This window comes from Barbus barbus (assembly GCF_936440315.1).
Source record: "Barbus barbus genome assembly, chromosome: 13".
Lineage (NCBI taxonomy): Eukaryota > Metazoa > Chordata > Actinopteri > Cypriniformes > Cyprinidae > Barbus > Barbus barbus.
The window spans coordinates 20,407,902-20,422,603 of record NC_136741.1 but is presented as its reverse complement, the minus strand read 5'-3'; the positions used below and the strand labels follow the sequence as shown (position 1 = coordinate 20,422,603).

Here is a 14,702-nt window from a genome sequence, read left to right as displayed (position 1 = left end):
TTTATTTTACAATTTTTTTCTTGTTATATTGTTTATAATGAAGAGATTGAGGAAGAAAGTTACTAAGAAAGTTGACGTCTAACTTTTAAAAAATTAAGGAGGGAGAGGGTAGAGAATGATGTACCGGGTCGCTAAAGACCCGAGGTATGCATTTAAGGGTTAATATGGTTTAAAACACACAATTTCAGCACTATAGACATGATAAGCAAAACCAAATAGATGTTTTTTAGCAGAGTATCTGAGATACCAGCTGTAAAGGCACAGCACTATTATGGAAAATGGGGCGGGGAGCAGAAGCTCATTGCATTTTAGAAAAGACATGCACGAAAAATCATCCCACTCAAAATATGTATTCTCAAAATGATATAACAAATGATCTGTGGGGTATTATGAGCTAAAACTTCACAGACACAATCTGAGTCTGACACCTGAGACTTATATTACATAATTGTAAAAAGAGGCATAACAGGTCTCCTTTAGAGGTATAGTCCGTCCAGAAATAAAAATTCTGTCATCTTTTACTCGTCTTCATGTCATTCCAAACCTGACTTTTTCCACCAAACACAAAATAGGTTATTTTTTTTAAACAAATTGGCAACCATACAGATTTGGTTCCCATTGACTTTCTTTGTATTTTTGTCCAAAGGACATGTCAATAAGAACCTAAACTGTTTGGTTACAAAAAAAAATTCAAAATACATAATTTTTTTTATGTTCCACAGACGAAAGTCAGTCATACAGGTTTGGAACAACATAATGGTGAGTATGCGATTGACAGAACTCTCTCTTTAAATAATACTACACATTATTTTTAACACTACTCAAAAATTCAATCATTTTTCTTTACTTTTTTTATTCCGCATTCTTCTATGCAATGCATACTCGTACCACATTTCTCTCTGTTAAGCAATGGAATACATTTTGCATGATATGAATTCTCTCACCAACTCATTGACGCAGTATATGAACTGTAGAAAACTTTATGAAAGATTATGATTCGGAGAAAGAGTTGGGCATTTTGCCACTGGTAGTGCTTTGACGTTTGCCTGGGTCATCAGTCAAGCATCCCGAGCACAAGCTGGGAGGCATGAAAACTCTGCCAGCACCGCTACACCTCCCCCAGTCTCTCCCTCTTAACTGCCATAAACCAGAGCGAGAACTTCCGAATCTGGCTGCGAGGAAAGAACGCTTGAAAAATCAAAAAGAATTTCCAGCTAATGCGCGCAGATGAAGCTCTCTTGTAGAGAGCATGCCTTTGTGTTTCGTTCTAAGATTTCACAAGCTGAAGCTGAGAGCATTAACCACTACTAGCCTCGCCGAGGATTCCCTGCTGCTTTCAATAAAGTCCTATTTTCTGTAGAGAAGGGTATAATTCCATTCTAATGCACACTTTCCTCCAATGATAAGCTTTCCCCATTGCGCCCACTGAAACGAAGGGTGCACTAACCCCCGGAAAGGGCCTTTTTATGAAAACAGCTGCTCGAATATCTCAAAGATTGTTTCAATGCAGTGTAAAAACATGCCTGATGCAAATAGGAAAATGCCTATTGATTAATTCTCTCTGATTAAATACAGACCCCATTCTAGCCGGAACTTTGTACAAAGCATTTGTATAATAAGCACCAGTGCTTATGAAACATTAATGACATTTCTAGCGTATCAAAAAAGCTGGGATCGGCATCTTAAAAACCATTATTATTCAAATATGTGGCTACGCAGGCCCACTCAGTGATATTATTCTGCAGTCTTTGTTGGATTAATCACAGGTGGGAATTACAGAACTGTCTGTTTTTCCTCATTTACTGTTTGAGAAATGCAATGGATGACTAATATTTATTTAGCTAATTATTTTAGTCACTTTTAAAGGATTTTTACCATCTTATTGTCATGTTTTTCTGTGGAATATTTTTCTTTATTTACACACCAGGGTATATGCAAAAAAAATGTTTTCTCTTTTTTCCTAAAAGTGGGGCATATGTGCTGTGATTATTATCCATTCTATTTACAATGCAGTGTTTTAGTCTCTTAGCATAGCAGTAAGAGACAAAAGAGTGACACAGTAACTATTTATAGGATCGTGGGTCTTCTTTAATAAAGACAGAGGGAACAGTCTTTTGAACTTCAGAGTGATTGTGAGTGAATGTTACTAGTCACAACTGACCCACTTCCTTGAATACATCCCTTCAGTCGCAGCCACACTGAAAGCGACCCTTATGCCAGTTACTGATCTCATTAAAGCCTGCTGCTGGAAGTTCTGATGTAGTCAGCACAAATAAAACACTGCAGATAATTTGAAAAAATACACAATTTTCAGTCCACATGGTTTGTACTCAGCATCTATAATGGATGGCACATAGTGCACACTCAGGTAAATTACGAATTTCCAATTCAGATGCACTAGCTGCAGCAACAGTTCTCCATTTTTCTCCATTTCATTATAGAAAGCCCAAGTTCTGCACATGCTTCGCTCCATCAGGCCCTTGTTGCGGGCCAGCTCATTGCTATGCATAGAAAAACCCATCTTTATGCTTGCAATTGGTCAATTTTCCCTTTAAGTCGGACATCTGTCTTTGTTAGAAATTAATCTGCTGATCCCTGTAGAGGCTCCTTGGATTTTAATTAATTGCGTGGACGCGTCAATAAGAGGAATGGAAATGCCAGCGGTAGGCTTGCTGAACTTGTGCTTTTGCTCCTGATTCGGCTTTCACCGCTCTCACTGGCTTGAAAGTTATTTCAACACGCTAAATGGAAATTAAATAAAGCAGCTCTCAATAATGGGGATTTGCTGCTTGTGTAACACATTAGAAATGCTTCCTTGGCTTTTCCAGGTCCTCGGTCATTTTCAGTGGTTCACTTGCATGACAACAACTGCGTTCTGCTTGGAGGGTTCACTATAGTGTTTACTTTGTCTCATTTTATCCGCTTCACCGTTTATCCAGTGACCCTCGAGTAGATGTCGAACAAAGGCAACTTTTCTTCCAACACAGAAGAAGAAAAGTTAGTTTTGACTGACGGAGATCTTGGGTCACCATTAATCTACAAACACGACATGGAGACTTTCATTCACTCACCAGGGGAAATATTAAAGAAGATAATGTAGAACAGAGAACAATTTGTAAGTGACAGGTAGGGAGATATATTTGCCCACAGGCAGTGAGTTTTCTTCCCATGTGTCAGCCGAGCCTTGATATACTGTGACTTTTGTCAGGGAAAAAACTGAAGCTTTTGTCAGGAATGATTGAGATGCAATGGCACACCATTTTAACACAAATCTTAGATGGGAACAAAGATACCGTGTCGATAGTTTTGTCAGTGAGGTGTCAGTGATATGGATATTCTACTCTTACGCAAAACTGTTTGTCTGCTCTGGAACATTAATTCATTTGACTTACAACCATTTCTTCTAACAGTTGCACTTCTTTTCAGTAAATACTGTGCTTTTCAATATAAAACATACTGTAGTTCTGCAACGACAGCTATGATGGATTTGAAATATCTATGCTGAAATTGTACCAAATTGATTGTAAAATTCAAGTCGCATTCAGCCACAGGTCCATTAACCTTCACTATTTACGTACACTGAAAGTGCATTACGTTCACTGTGAAATATTGCCCTTCACTACATTAGTGAATCTGGTCCAAATAATACCATAGCTTTCTCAATAACATTCATGTCCTTGGTGTAACGGTGCAGTTGTTATAGTGTTCTGGACAGACGTTTGAGCTCCTTAACAACATAGTTATTATATAGTTATTATATTCTACCAGCAATTCTCTGTAGTTATGTCTAAACCAATATGCCTTTTTTGAGTTTTTAGAAGCACTGGAGAAATCTATATTACTTTGATTTCATAGGACAGTTATCTGCCTGCTCTGACTATTTAATGGCCTCAATGTCATTTCTGTCTCTGTTTTGCACAGAGTATTGTCATGTGCGTTCTCTTGTCTTCCCTTAAGGTGACCGAAACAAGGACAGGCCCTCTTGGATGCAGTAACTATGACAACCTCGATTCTGTCAGTTCCGTTTTGGTTCAGAGTCCTGAAAACAAGATTCATCTACAAGGTAGCACATTTATTATTTAACTATATCCCAGACTTTCCAATGATATTATCACTCGTTTAATTTCATTCTTCTATGCTGATATTGAAAGAGGCAGTAGCATGTTCACAGAAAAATTCCACAACCATTTTTTGTTGTAAAAGCACACTTAGGCTGTAAAGGTTTCAAAGGAATGTAGCTTATAGTTTGAAATATACCTATAACACTTAAAACATTTTAAATTAAACTAGTATTTTATTATACAATTCAATTGTTTTAAGGTTATAAGGTTTTTAAATGTTTTTGAAATAAGTCTCTTATGCATACCAAGGCTGGACTATTTGGTCAAAAATACAGTAAAACAGAAATATTATTAAATATAATTTCAATGAAAAATATTTGTTTTGTATTTTATTATACTGTAATTAAATCCTGTGATGGCAATGCTGAATTTTCAGCAGTCATTAATCCAGTCTTCAATGTCACATCCTTCAGAAATCATTATAATATGCTGATTTAGCGCTCATTAAAGTTTCTTATCAATGTTGAGAACAGTTGTTCTGCTTAATATTTTTGAGAAAACTGATACTTTTTAGTGTTATTTGATGATTAGAAATAAACTGTAACATTATAGATGTATTTATAGATTTAATTTAATGTTCCAAAAAAAAATACAAGCTGGTGTATGGTTTCATTTTTAATGCATATTGTGTATTTTTATATAATCAATTTGTCTTCTTCTAGGGCTTCAGGCCATTCTGCCAGAATACCTAAGGAGCAGATTTGTGGAGGCAGCTCTCAGTTATATTGGCTGCCACTCTGAGGGCGAGTTTGTGTGCCGAGATAATGACTGCTGGTGCAAATGCAGTGTTGATTATCCTCAGTGCAACTGTCCCAGTGAAGACCTGAAGGCTATGCAGGACAGTCTGAAACTCATCAGAGAATCATGGATGCAAGCCAACCAAGAGTTTGAAGAGTCTGGTAAGATTCTGCAATATTACATTTTTAAAGTAACTTTTCAAGGAACATGGTGAATAATTAAAATCAACTAAAAATGTCTTCATTTACTTAATTTATTCTGTAAAACACAAAAGATATATTTTTTTAAAGAATTGTATGTACTGTTTTCTCTTTCCCATGTAATTGGAAATAGTAGAGAGACTAAATATTCCAAGATTCTAAAAAGACCAAAGCATGCCATAAATGTGTGTTCTGTCATGCTCATAAGAGAAGTAGCAGTTTATGAAGTTATCATTTATTTGACCCTAGAATGAATTGGTTAAAAAAAAACTGTCTGAATGATTTTTTGATTCATGACTGATATGGTTCTTGGCAGTTCTCACTAACTCAGTGAATAATTATTTAAATTTCAGTCTTTTGTGTGTTTTTGTAAAACTTAACACAGAGTCAGATGGAACACTTTTATGATTCTTTTATTCCTTTTTAAGTAAAATCTCTTAGTCCCCATGGAAAGGAGTGACTTAAAATTTTCCTTTTATGGATACAATCATATGGGAATAGGAGAATGAGAATCATTTACGGGTGAAAAACTTGACAATAATTGTCTTGCATGAGTTTTATAGTTAAGATTATTATTTTTTTGGGGGGGTAAATTAGGCTTAAGGCCCGAGGCATGCCAGCATCAAGTTAATTCTGACGTGCCGCTTAGATCTGTGAATATCCCTGACACATAGTGGGGTGGCATTACACAGTGATTGTTGTCACCTTTTTACTTTTGATGGCTGACAAGGAAATAGTGGGAAGTGCATGAGCTTTTATGGTTAGGATTTTTTTTTGGGGGGGGGGGGGGGGGGGGCAGATTAGTCGTAAGGCCCGAGGCATGCCAGCATCAAGTTAATTCCGTCGTGCTGCTTAGAACTGTGAATATCCCTGACACATAGTGGGGTGGCATTACACAGTGATTGTTGTCACCTTGTTACTTTTGATGGCTGACAAGGAAATAGTGGGAAGTGCTTCCTGGGATCTAGTGTCATTGTCATTGTGGTAAAGCAGCGTTTTGGACTTGGCAGGCTTACTTGTCCCTAAGCTAGGCAATGAGCCAGCACAGAGCAGGTTTTTGCGTGCATCACAGCCATGTTGGAGCTCTACCTCCTGCAGCAACAGCAGGGAGTGAAAAACCACTGCCTAATGACTGTAAACCAAATAAATAAACAACAATCATCTGCTGGAGCGAGATCATCTAGCAGTCCGCTTCGGTCGGGGCATCACAGAGTTTTTGTTTTATAATGAAATTCCTCATCAAAACAAAACTTAGCGACTTGTACCGATCAATGGATACCTAAAAATGGAACTTGTAATATTTTCAATTACCTAATGTTTGATTGCATGAAAAATCCAATTCTGCACAGACTGGAATTGTCAGGCTATGATGAGGATCTGTGTTGTTAATTATAGGCACTGAGATTATTTCTTGTTAGATGTTAGGTAGCATTGATTGGGGCGTTGAGCACCATAACACGGCTATCGATTTTTCTCGCCACGAATGAAAATGAACTTCCCTCTGCTGGAAGACATTTGTGTGTCCGAGATGATTGTGCTTTGCTTTAACGACTTGCTATACTGTCAGAACTTAATGTTTTTGTTGTTGTTGAAATCGAACTGCATGTGCTCCTTCAAAATCAGCCTGTCCTTCTTAGAAAAGGCTTAGCGTTTCGTAGCAATTCATTGAAAATACCCAACTGTCCTGGCCTATCAGTGTTCAATCACACAGGACAATTTTCAATTTTCATCAAAGGAATGAAAATAACGTTCCACCTGCTCCCCTTCCACCCCCAGTTTCACTGTTGACTCATTTTTATCAAACATGACTGATTTATTTTTCCCCGACATGAGGCAAAGTCATTCCAGTAATTTATTCTCAACACTTGTCTGCCTTTCTAGAGGACTTCCAAAATTTTGTGAGGAGATTACCAACGTTCTATGCTCTGAACACATCTGCTGTGCAGTACTTTTGGAAGATGGACCCTGGCGTTCAGCAACGCTTTCAACTGCTGGAGACTAGCACTCAACAGCTTCTCAGCAAAGCACAGCGGATTGTCGGCAAACTCTTCAAACTCAGCAAAAGGTGTCGGACTCAGCCCAAAATATCTGTGCCCAGAGAGAGGTAAGAGATGAGCCACGTTCCTAATGGGTTATAAATGGAAATGTCCGCATTTATAATTGATTGTAAAGTGACGAGAGGTGAAAAATAGTTTGTCATTGCTTCCTGAAGGATTCAGGGTTGAAGAGACTTTTTGGGTAACATTTTACAGCAAGATTCCATTTTTTTAACATCAGGTATCATAAACGAACAATTAACAACAGGTTTTACAGCATTACATAAGCTGGTTTAAGAAATGTTTTATTCTGTTTATGCCATTGGAAATGCTTTTAATCAAGTTCACCCAAATTAGTTTCAGAAAAACTTATTTCATATTTTTAGTTTTAGAAAAATGGATCTGTAAATGGATTGTAAAGTGATGAAAGGTAAAAATTATTTCTCATTCCTTCCTAAAGGATTCAGGGTTCAACAGACTTTTTTGGTAACATTTTACAGCAAGATTCCATTTATTAGAGTTAGTTAAATAGGTATCATAAATGTACAATTAAAAATAGTTTTGTTTTATTCTGTTGATACCATTTAAAAGAGTTTTAATCAAGTTGTTCCAAATTTTGTTTCAGAATTTTTAGGAAAAATGGGTCTTAAATAACTTTAGTTTTGTATTTTTTATTTTAAATTACTTAAGTTTATTTTTCACCATGAAACAGCCAAAGAAGCTAGTGTGCCATTAATAAAAACAAAAATTAAGGTAGTTTATTAATAATTATAATAATAATGTTTGCTTACGAGACGTCACATTTTGGTGTCTGCATCAAATTCAATAATAAAAAAGTTTTTTTAAATACATAGAAAACATTTGAAATGCAAGTAAAGTGTCTACTTTTAAAAGTGTCTACTGTTTCAAATGACTTGTGAAAATAAAATATCAACTTTTGGGTGAAATAATATTCCATCATCATTCAGCATAACAGATTTATGTAAAAATGAAACAACATACTTAACCTGGCCTCTACTTTATATATTACCTTTATATATTATTAAATAAAAGAAAAAGGGATCATACTAAATTGTATTATATTTTAAATGAGTAAAAACTTAATCCTGAAATTAATTTGTTTTTGGTGACTGCGCTCTTTAAATAGAGTCTTTTAATGTAATATAATGATTCTTATTGTAAATATGCCCAACAATATTTTTTTTGCTTCTGTAAATCAGGGTAAAAATGTATTAATCATTATTTTTTGCTCGGAAAAAATCTAATTAAACAGGACGCTTTCTAATATAAAAAAGGATACATTATAATAAATTTAAAAATGTGTTAGACCTTATTTAAACTTTCAATTTTGATGCTTGAAAACCCCTCTTTGACCCTTACAAAACTTCAAATATTAAAAATTTATCAATGTGTATGAAAAAATTAACATTACCCAAGGCTGTAAAAGTACTGTTTATTATTAGTTCATGATACCCGATGCATTAACGGATGTTAGCAGACCTTACTGTAAAATGTTATTCTTTTTTTCTTTCACAGAATCACAAAATGTTGAGAAAAACCCTGAGTTCTCCTATAACATTTTTATTTTTCACAATGTCACATACATATATTGTGCTATTGCATTGAATCTTTATTCTTGATCTTTTTCCAAATGGATGAACTAATAGGAGATTTAAAATGCATGTCCTCTGAACTAATTAATTAAGAAATGCCTTTAACACACTACTCAGTCCATATCTGAGGGCAATTGTGGCAAGCATAATTGTGTTAAGTCTAGTACCTTGGCTGAAGTCCCAGCCTCTCTGAAATGATAGAGACTGTCCCATCTAATCATTTCAGGAGTTAGTGGATGAATAGGTTTTATCTTCCCATCTTTAGGCTAAAGTGCAGGTTGTGTTTTAATGGAAGACACGGGAAACAGGTAATTTATGTGCTCTGCACTGGTATGATAATGCAGTGCCTTTGGTAAGGGCTGTGGAAGGAGAAAGTTCACGACTGAGGTCTGAAACTGAGTGTTCAAAGATGGTAGAGGGTCAGGGCTGTGCAAAAATGAGAATTATGCAAACCACGCAGGCAGCCAAGTCAAGTGGAAACTACTTGAGTCAGATGAGGTGAAAGCGAAGCCTAAAGCGATGATCAGCTTCACAGTTGAACGTTCTTGGTTCATTAATATTCATATTGACTTCTCAAAGACATACTATTCAGATATCCCCATATTATCACTTAAACTGGCTGGGTGCACTGGGACGACATGTAATGCAGATGCAGCAAAATATAGAAATCCTCTGAAAACGACTTTATTCCTTGGAAGGGACAATCAGATTTTCAGATTTGTCTGCATGCAACAATATTATGAAATATTGGTTTCGTCAATGTTCAGTGTTACTGATATGAAAAAAGGAAATCGCAGATTTAAAAAAAAAAATGAAATTGCAGTTTTTATTACACCAGTTTATATCTCACAATTGTGACTTTTGAGTTTATATGTAACTCTGACTTTGTAAATCACAACTGCAAGTTTCTATCACACAAATCTGATTTTGTAACTCGCAAACACGAGTTTATATCTTGCAATTCTGACATTATATCTTGCAATTGTGAGTTTAAATCATGCAATACTGAGAAAAAAAACAGTGAGATGTAAACTCACAATTGCGAGAAAAAAGTCAGAATTGTGATATAAAAATTAGCAATTGCATTTTTTTTATTCAGTGGCAGAAACTAGCTTCCATAAGTATACTGGACATTTGTGTTATATTTTCTTGGTGTATGGCAATGGGTCATAATTGGTAAAAAAAAAAATTATCAGCATAAAAATAAAAAAATAAAATAAAAATTTAAATGCATATTTTACTTGAAATATCTATATCTTTGTAAGTATTTTTTACGTAATCTGGAAAATGTATGTTATATTGGCATACAGCAACAGTTATACAATTTACTGATTATATTGATATTGTTTTTTAATTAGCATAGAAATAATTGAAACACTTTTTAAATGATTGCATATTTTACCTCAAATATTACTTTTTTCAATGTACAGTACAATGTTACTGTTATGAAAAAATAAATAAATAAATGGCAGATTTTGCAGTGGAAAAAATGATATAAATAGCTGTTTTTATTAAACCAATTTAGAGTGAACATTTGACCAGCATACTAGAGATTTTAACTTTATTATAGTGTCTATATTGAACTAACACATATTGCACTAACAACAATGTGCAAGCTGCTTCAGGAAATAATTACATGATTAATTAGAGTAATAAGCATGCATAATTAATGATTATTATAATACTATTCTTATAAACCTGTTAGTTAAAATGTAAAGTAAACACAGGAAAAGTGCTCTAATTGACTTTATCTTGCAGCACTGGTGAAAACAAACATTTCCATATATGAGAACAACATCAGCTCTCAAGTCCAAATGTACAGTATGCTCATACTTTCCAAAGTGTCCTATCTCGGGACTGAGGAGTCTAGGGCATGAGAACAATAACAGCATGCGTTTGAAATGTTTCTGCAATCTGCCTTGATTTATCTTTAAGAGCATCCTTCTTCTTTGATAACACATGATTCAAGTTGCAGCAAGAAAAATAAAGCAGACAAATAGAAAAGACATTTTATTAGACTGCTTTTGAGTTCCTGATTTACTGTTTTGTTTTCTCTGTCAGTTCATCATTCATACTTGATTTATTTGATTTTCACACTTCTTTTAAATTACTTTTTTTTTCATTCCTTTTGTCAGGCAGAATTTATCAACAGTTTGATCAATTTGTTCATAAAATGCATTCCTATGCATCTGACGGTTTGTTTTGCTTGATGTTTGCATATTACTTTGTCAGAATCTGTGCTTTAAAATAATCAAATACATTACCTTTCTGAATCTGATTTTTTTTTTTTTTTAAGTGATTATACTGTCTGACAAATGCATAGTCCTTCATGGCTTTGATTTCCATAAGAGCAAAAATGCTTATTTAAGCTATTGTTGTTCTTCCATCAGATGTTTTTACGGTCTAAAAATATGGAAATTGTCGAGAAATTGTTTTCTCATGGAATAAATGTGCATGCGCATGTTTTGTCTCTGGTGTGAATTTCCGTTTCGCTGTCAGTGAAATATGCTGACAGGCTGCTGAGATTTCTTCCATTGCCAACCACCTGCATACTGACTGTCTCTCAGGCAGCCTGGTGCCATGAATATTTATACATTCTGTTGCCATCACTTATGTTTTAATCCAGAGTAAACTGTTTTTCTCTACGCGAGTGGAAATTCCATGGCAATGAAAATTTTCGGCTATCTCGCAGGAAAGCATAACAAAAGGGAATCTGCAATTGCTGAAATAGATTTTTGCACTGAAAAGAAGAGTTGCCGCATAAGTCAAGCCTTGAAAATAATGAGTTGTTTATCTATAAGCCAGTTCAGAGGAGAATTAAGAATATTTTTGGCCTTAAATATGCACAAATATCATCCTCTTCAGTTTATGATATATCTTTCAGTTAGGATTTTTAACTTGTGACATTAATGTGTCAAAAATTATATCCAGTATGGCTTACTTTCACAGACTTGGTACAATGGTACACAGACGTCATTTACTATTTTAACTTAGACTTTATAAATGCTGCATGAGTTGAATTTTTACTGTTATTGTGCTTGGAAAAACAAAGTGAAATGGAAAATGGGAGTACATTTTAGCTGATATTTACAATTTGACTCCATGTGACAGATCGTGCTGATCCACTCCACTGAGTTCATTTGCCAGTGGCTTCAGAGAGAATCATTACAGTGTCTGAATATGCATGTTATGTTAATTTTTGCAGGATGGCATCTTTTCATGCTTAGAAAATGGATCAAATTATTTGGAAATAATTTAGTGCCTAGTGCTATTTCTTGTTTTAAGCATTGATTTTTCCAAATTTTCTTCTAAAACCATCTATTATGAGAAAAAAAAAAAACAAGCTGTATTTTTCAAAGAATAAAGTACTTTCTTGTCTCAAGCATTTTATACAGTATATACTTTACTTAAGTGTTCAGCTGCTTTCCACACACACACACACACACACACACACAATTACTCCTATCTGGTAGATAATGTGTTTTTAATTTTAACTTTTGATGTGCAAAGAACAAATGTGACCCTGGACCACAAAACCAGTCATAAGGGTCATTTTTTTGGAATTGAGATTTATACATCATTTTAAAGTTGAATAAATAATTTTTACATTGATGTATGGTTTGTTAGGATAGGACAATATTTGGCCAAGATACAGCTATTTGGAAATCTGGAATCTGAGGTTGCAAAAAAATTAAAATATTAAGAAAATCACCTTTAAAGTTGTCCAAATTAAGTTATTAGCAACTCATATTACAAATAAAAAATTAAGTTATGATATATTTATGGTAGGAAATTTACAAAATATCTTAATGGAACATGATCTTTACTTAATATCCTAATGATTTTTGGCATAAAAGAAAAATCAAACATTTTGACCCATATGTATTTTTGGTTATTGCTACAAATATATCTATTCTATTTATTACTGGTTTTGTAGTCCAGGGTCATATATTTCTTCTTTCATGACCATTATAAATAAATAAAAATCAATAATTATTATAATATATATTTTTAGGATGTTTTATGCAAGCAATATTTAAATATTATGTTATATTATATTTAAATGTATTATATTATATTAACTATTTCATTATATTATATTGGATAATTTACCCAATTTTTGGGATTGTGTGAGAAACTTTGTGGCTCCAGGAGATTGAGCAAAAGTTCTCATGAGTTCTCATGAGCTTCAAGTACCCTGATTAATTATTGTGACATCTTTAATATTGCTACTTACAGTACTTAATCTTTAGACTTTATCTATGATGAAATTGATTATAATTTACAACTTTGGAGACAGTCTGACTTATCACATTCATTCCTTCACCATAGGCCTCTCAGCTACTGGCTGAAGTATATCCTCTCCATCATGTACTGCAGTGAGAACAATCAGATAGGCTCCTACATGGAGGAAACGAGGACCTGCTCCTGTCATTACGAGCACCCGTCCTGCCAGGGTGTTATCCCATGCTCCGTAGGCGACGGCCCTCACTGCGCTTCCTGCTCCTACGAGAACCGCTCTCGCTGTGCCAGCTGCAATCCTGGCTACATGCTAAGCCAAGGGACCTGTAGGAATACCATCCCGGATTCTACCGACAACTACATCGGGTCTGAGACGGACCTTCAGGACATGGAGCTGCGCTACCTGCTGCAAAAGAAAGATGGGCGAATCAGTATTCACGCTATGTTCATAAGCAATGATGTTAGACTCAACAACTGGTTCGATCCCAGCTGGAGGAAGAGGATGCTGTTGACGCTGAAGAGCAACAAGTTCAAATCTAGTCACGTTCACATGCTCCTAGGGATCTCCCTGCAGATATGCCTTACTAAAAACAGCACCCTGGAACCCGTGCTGTCCGTCTACATCAATCCATTCGGAGGTAGTCATTCCGAGAGCTGGATCATGCCAATTGACCAGGACAATTACCCTGACTGGGAAAGGACCAAGTTAGACATCCCACTTGACTGTTATAACTGGACCCTGACTCTGGGAAACAAGTGGAAGACCTTTTTTGAGACGGTACACATTTACCTTAGGAGCCGTGTCAAAACAGCATCGACTCAAGGGAACAGCAGCGGCCATTTCGAGCCATTGGAATACATGGATTCGTCCCGTAACCTGGGCTACATGAAAATCAACAGTATGCAGGTGTTCGGATATAGTATGCACTTTGATCCGGATGCCATTCAGGACTTGATCCTGCAGCTGGACTACCCATACACGCAGGGCTCGCAGGACTCAGCCTTGCTCCAGCTGCTGGAGATCCGAGATCGGGTCAACCGACTTTCTCCACCAGGCCAACAACCTCTGGATCTGTTCGCCTGCTTATTACGCCACCGTCTCAAACTCTCTTCCACTGATGTGGTCCGAATTCAGACTGCTCTTCAGGCCTTCAGCGCCAAGCAGCCCAACTCGATGGAGTATGAAACTACCAAACTATGTAGCTAAAAAGGCACTGCAAGGTAGCAGTATATTTGTAGCTATTTCAGTAGCTGTAGGTCTGATATAAGTTCGGGAAAAAAACATTGGACAGCTGCTGGGATACAGTGTTGATGGTGATGCCACAGTTCTGATTTGAACCACTGATGTAATGGGCCACATCAGAAGAATGGCCAAACCTTTTGCCTTTTCTTTTCTTAACTGCAATGATAATTTACAATAACTCATAGTGTGATGACCTCATTTCAGTTTCTGCAGAATTTAGCATCAGCCCCTGTCCTGACAAACAATGTGTGAAGTAGGACTCGTCCGGAAACTCTGGAAAGTTACTTTTATTTTCACCTCTTTATTCTCTGCAAGCATAACAGAGGCCGTAAACACATGGTGAGCCAAACCTTGTTAGTGTAATCAGGAGTTCCTGCTGTGTCTGGGCAGAATTCCGACTTATTTTAGTTTTTTTCGCCTTTTCTATGCTGTCTGTCAACACTGTAACTCTCAAAAATATCAGTATCCTAATCAACAATAGATGGTTTTGTTGATGCTTAAAACTATTT

General features: G+C 35.7%; 1 protein-coding gene across 1 annotated transcript in view; it reads left to right on the top strand.

Moving 5' to 3' along the window:
- LOC306879239 (BMP/retinoic acid-inducible neural-specific protein 3-like) overlaps positions 1–14,157 on the top strand; it is a gene marked incomplete at both ends in the record, with an annotated part of 30,880 nt that extends 16,723 nt beyond the window's left edge. The window contains 4 exons of the mRNA XM_079432022.1: positions 3,958–4,063; positions 4,784–5,020; positions 6,941–7,163; positions 13,041–14,157. Of these exons, the coding sequence (XP_079288148.1) occupies positions 3,958–4,063; positions 4,784–5,020; positions 6,941–7,163; positions 13,041–14,157 (1,683 nt within the window). The remainder of the gene's footprint in view (positions 1–3,957; positions 4,064–4,783; positions 5,021–6,940; positions 7,164–13,040) is intronic.
- Between the last annotated feature and the right edge of the window lie 545 nt (positions 14,158–14,702).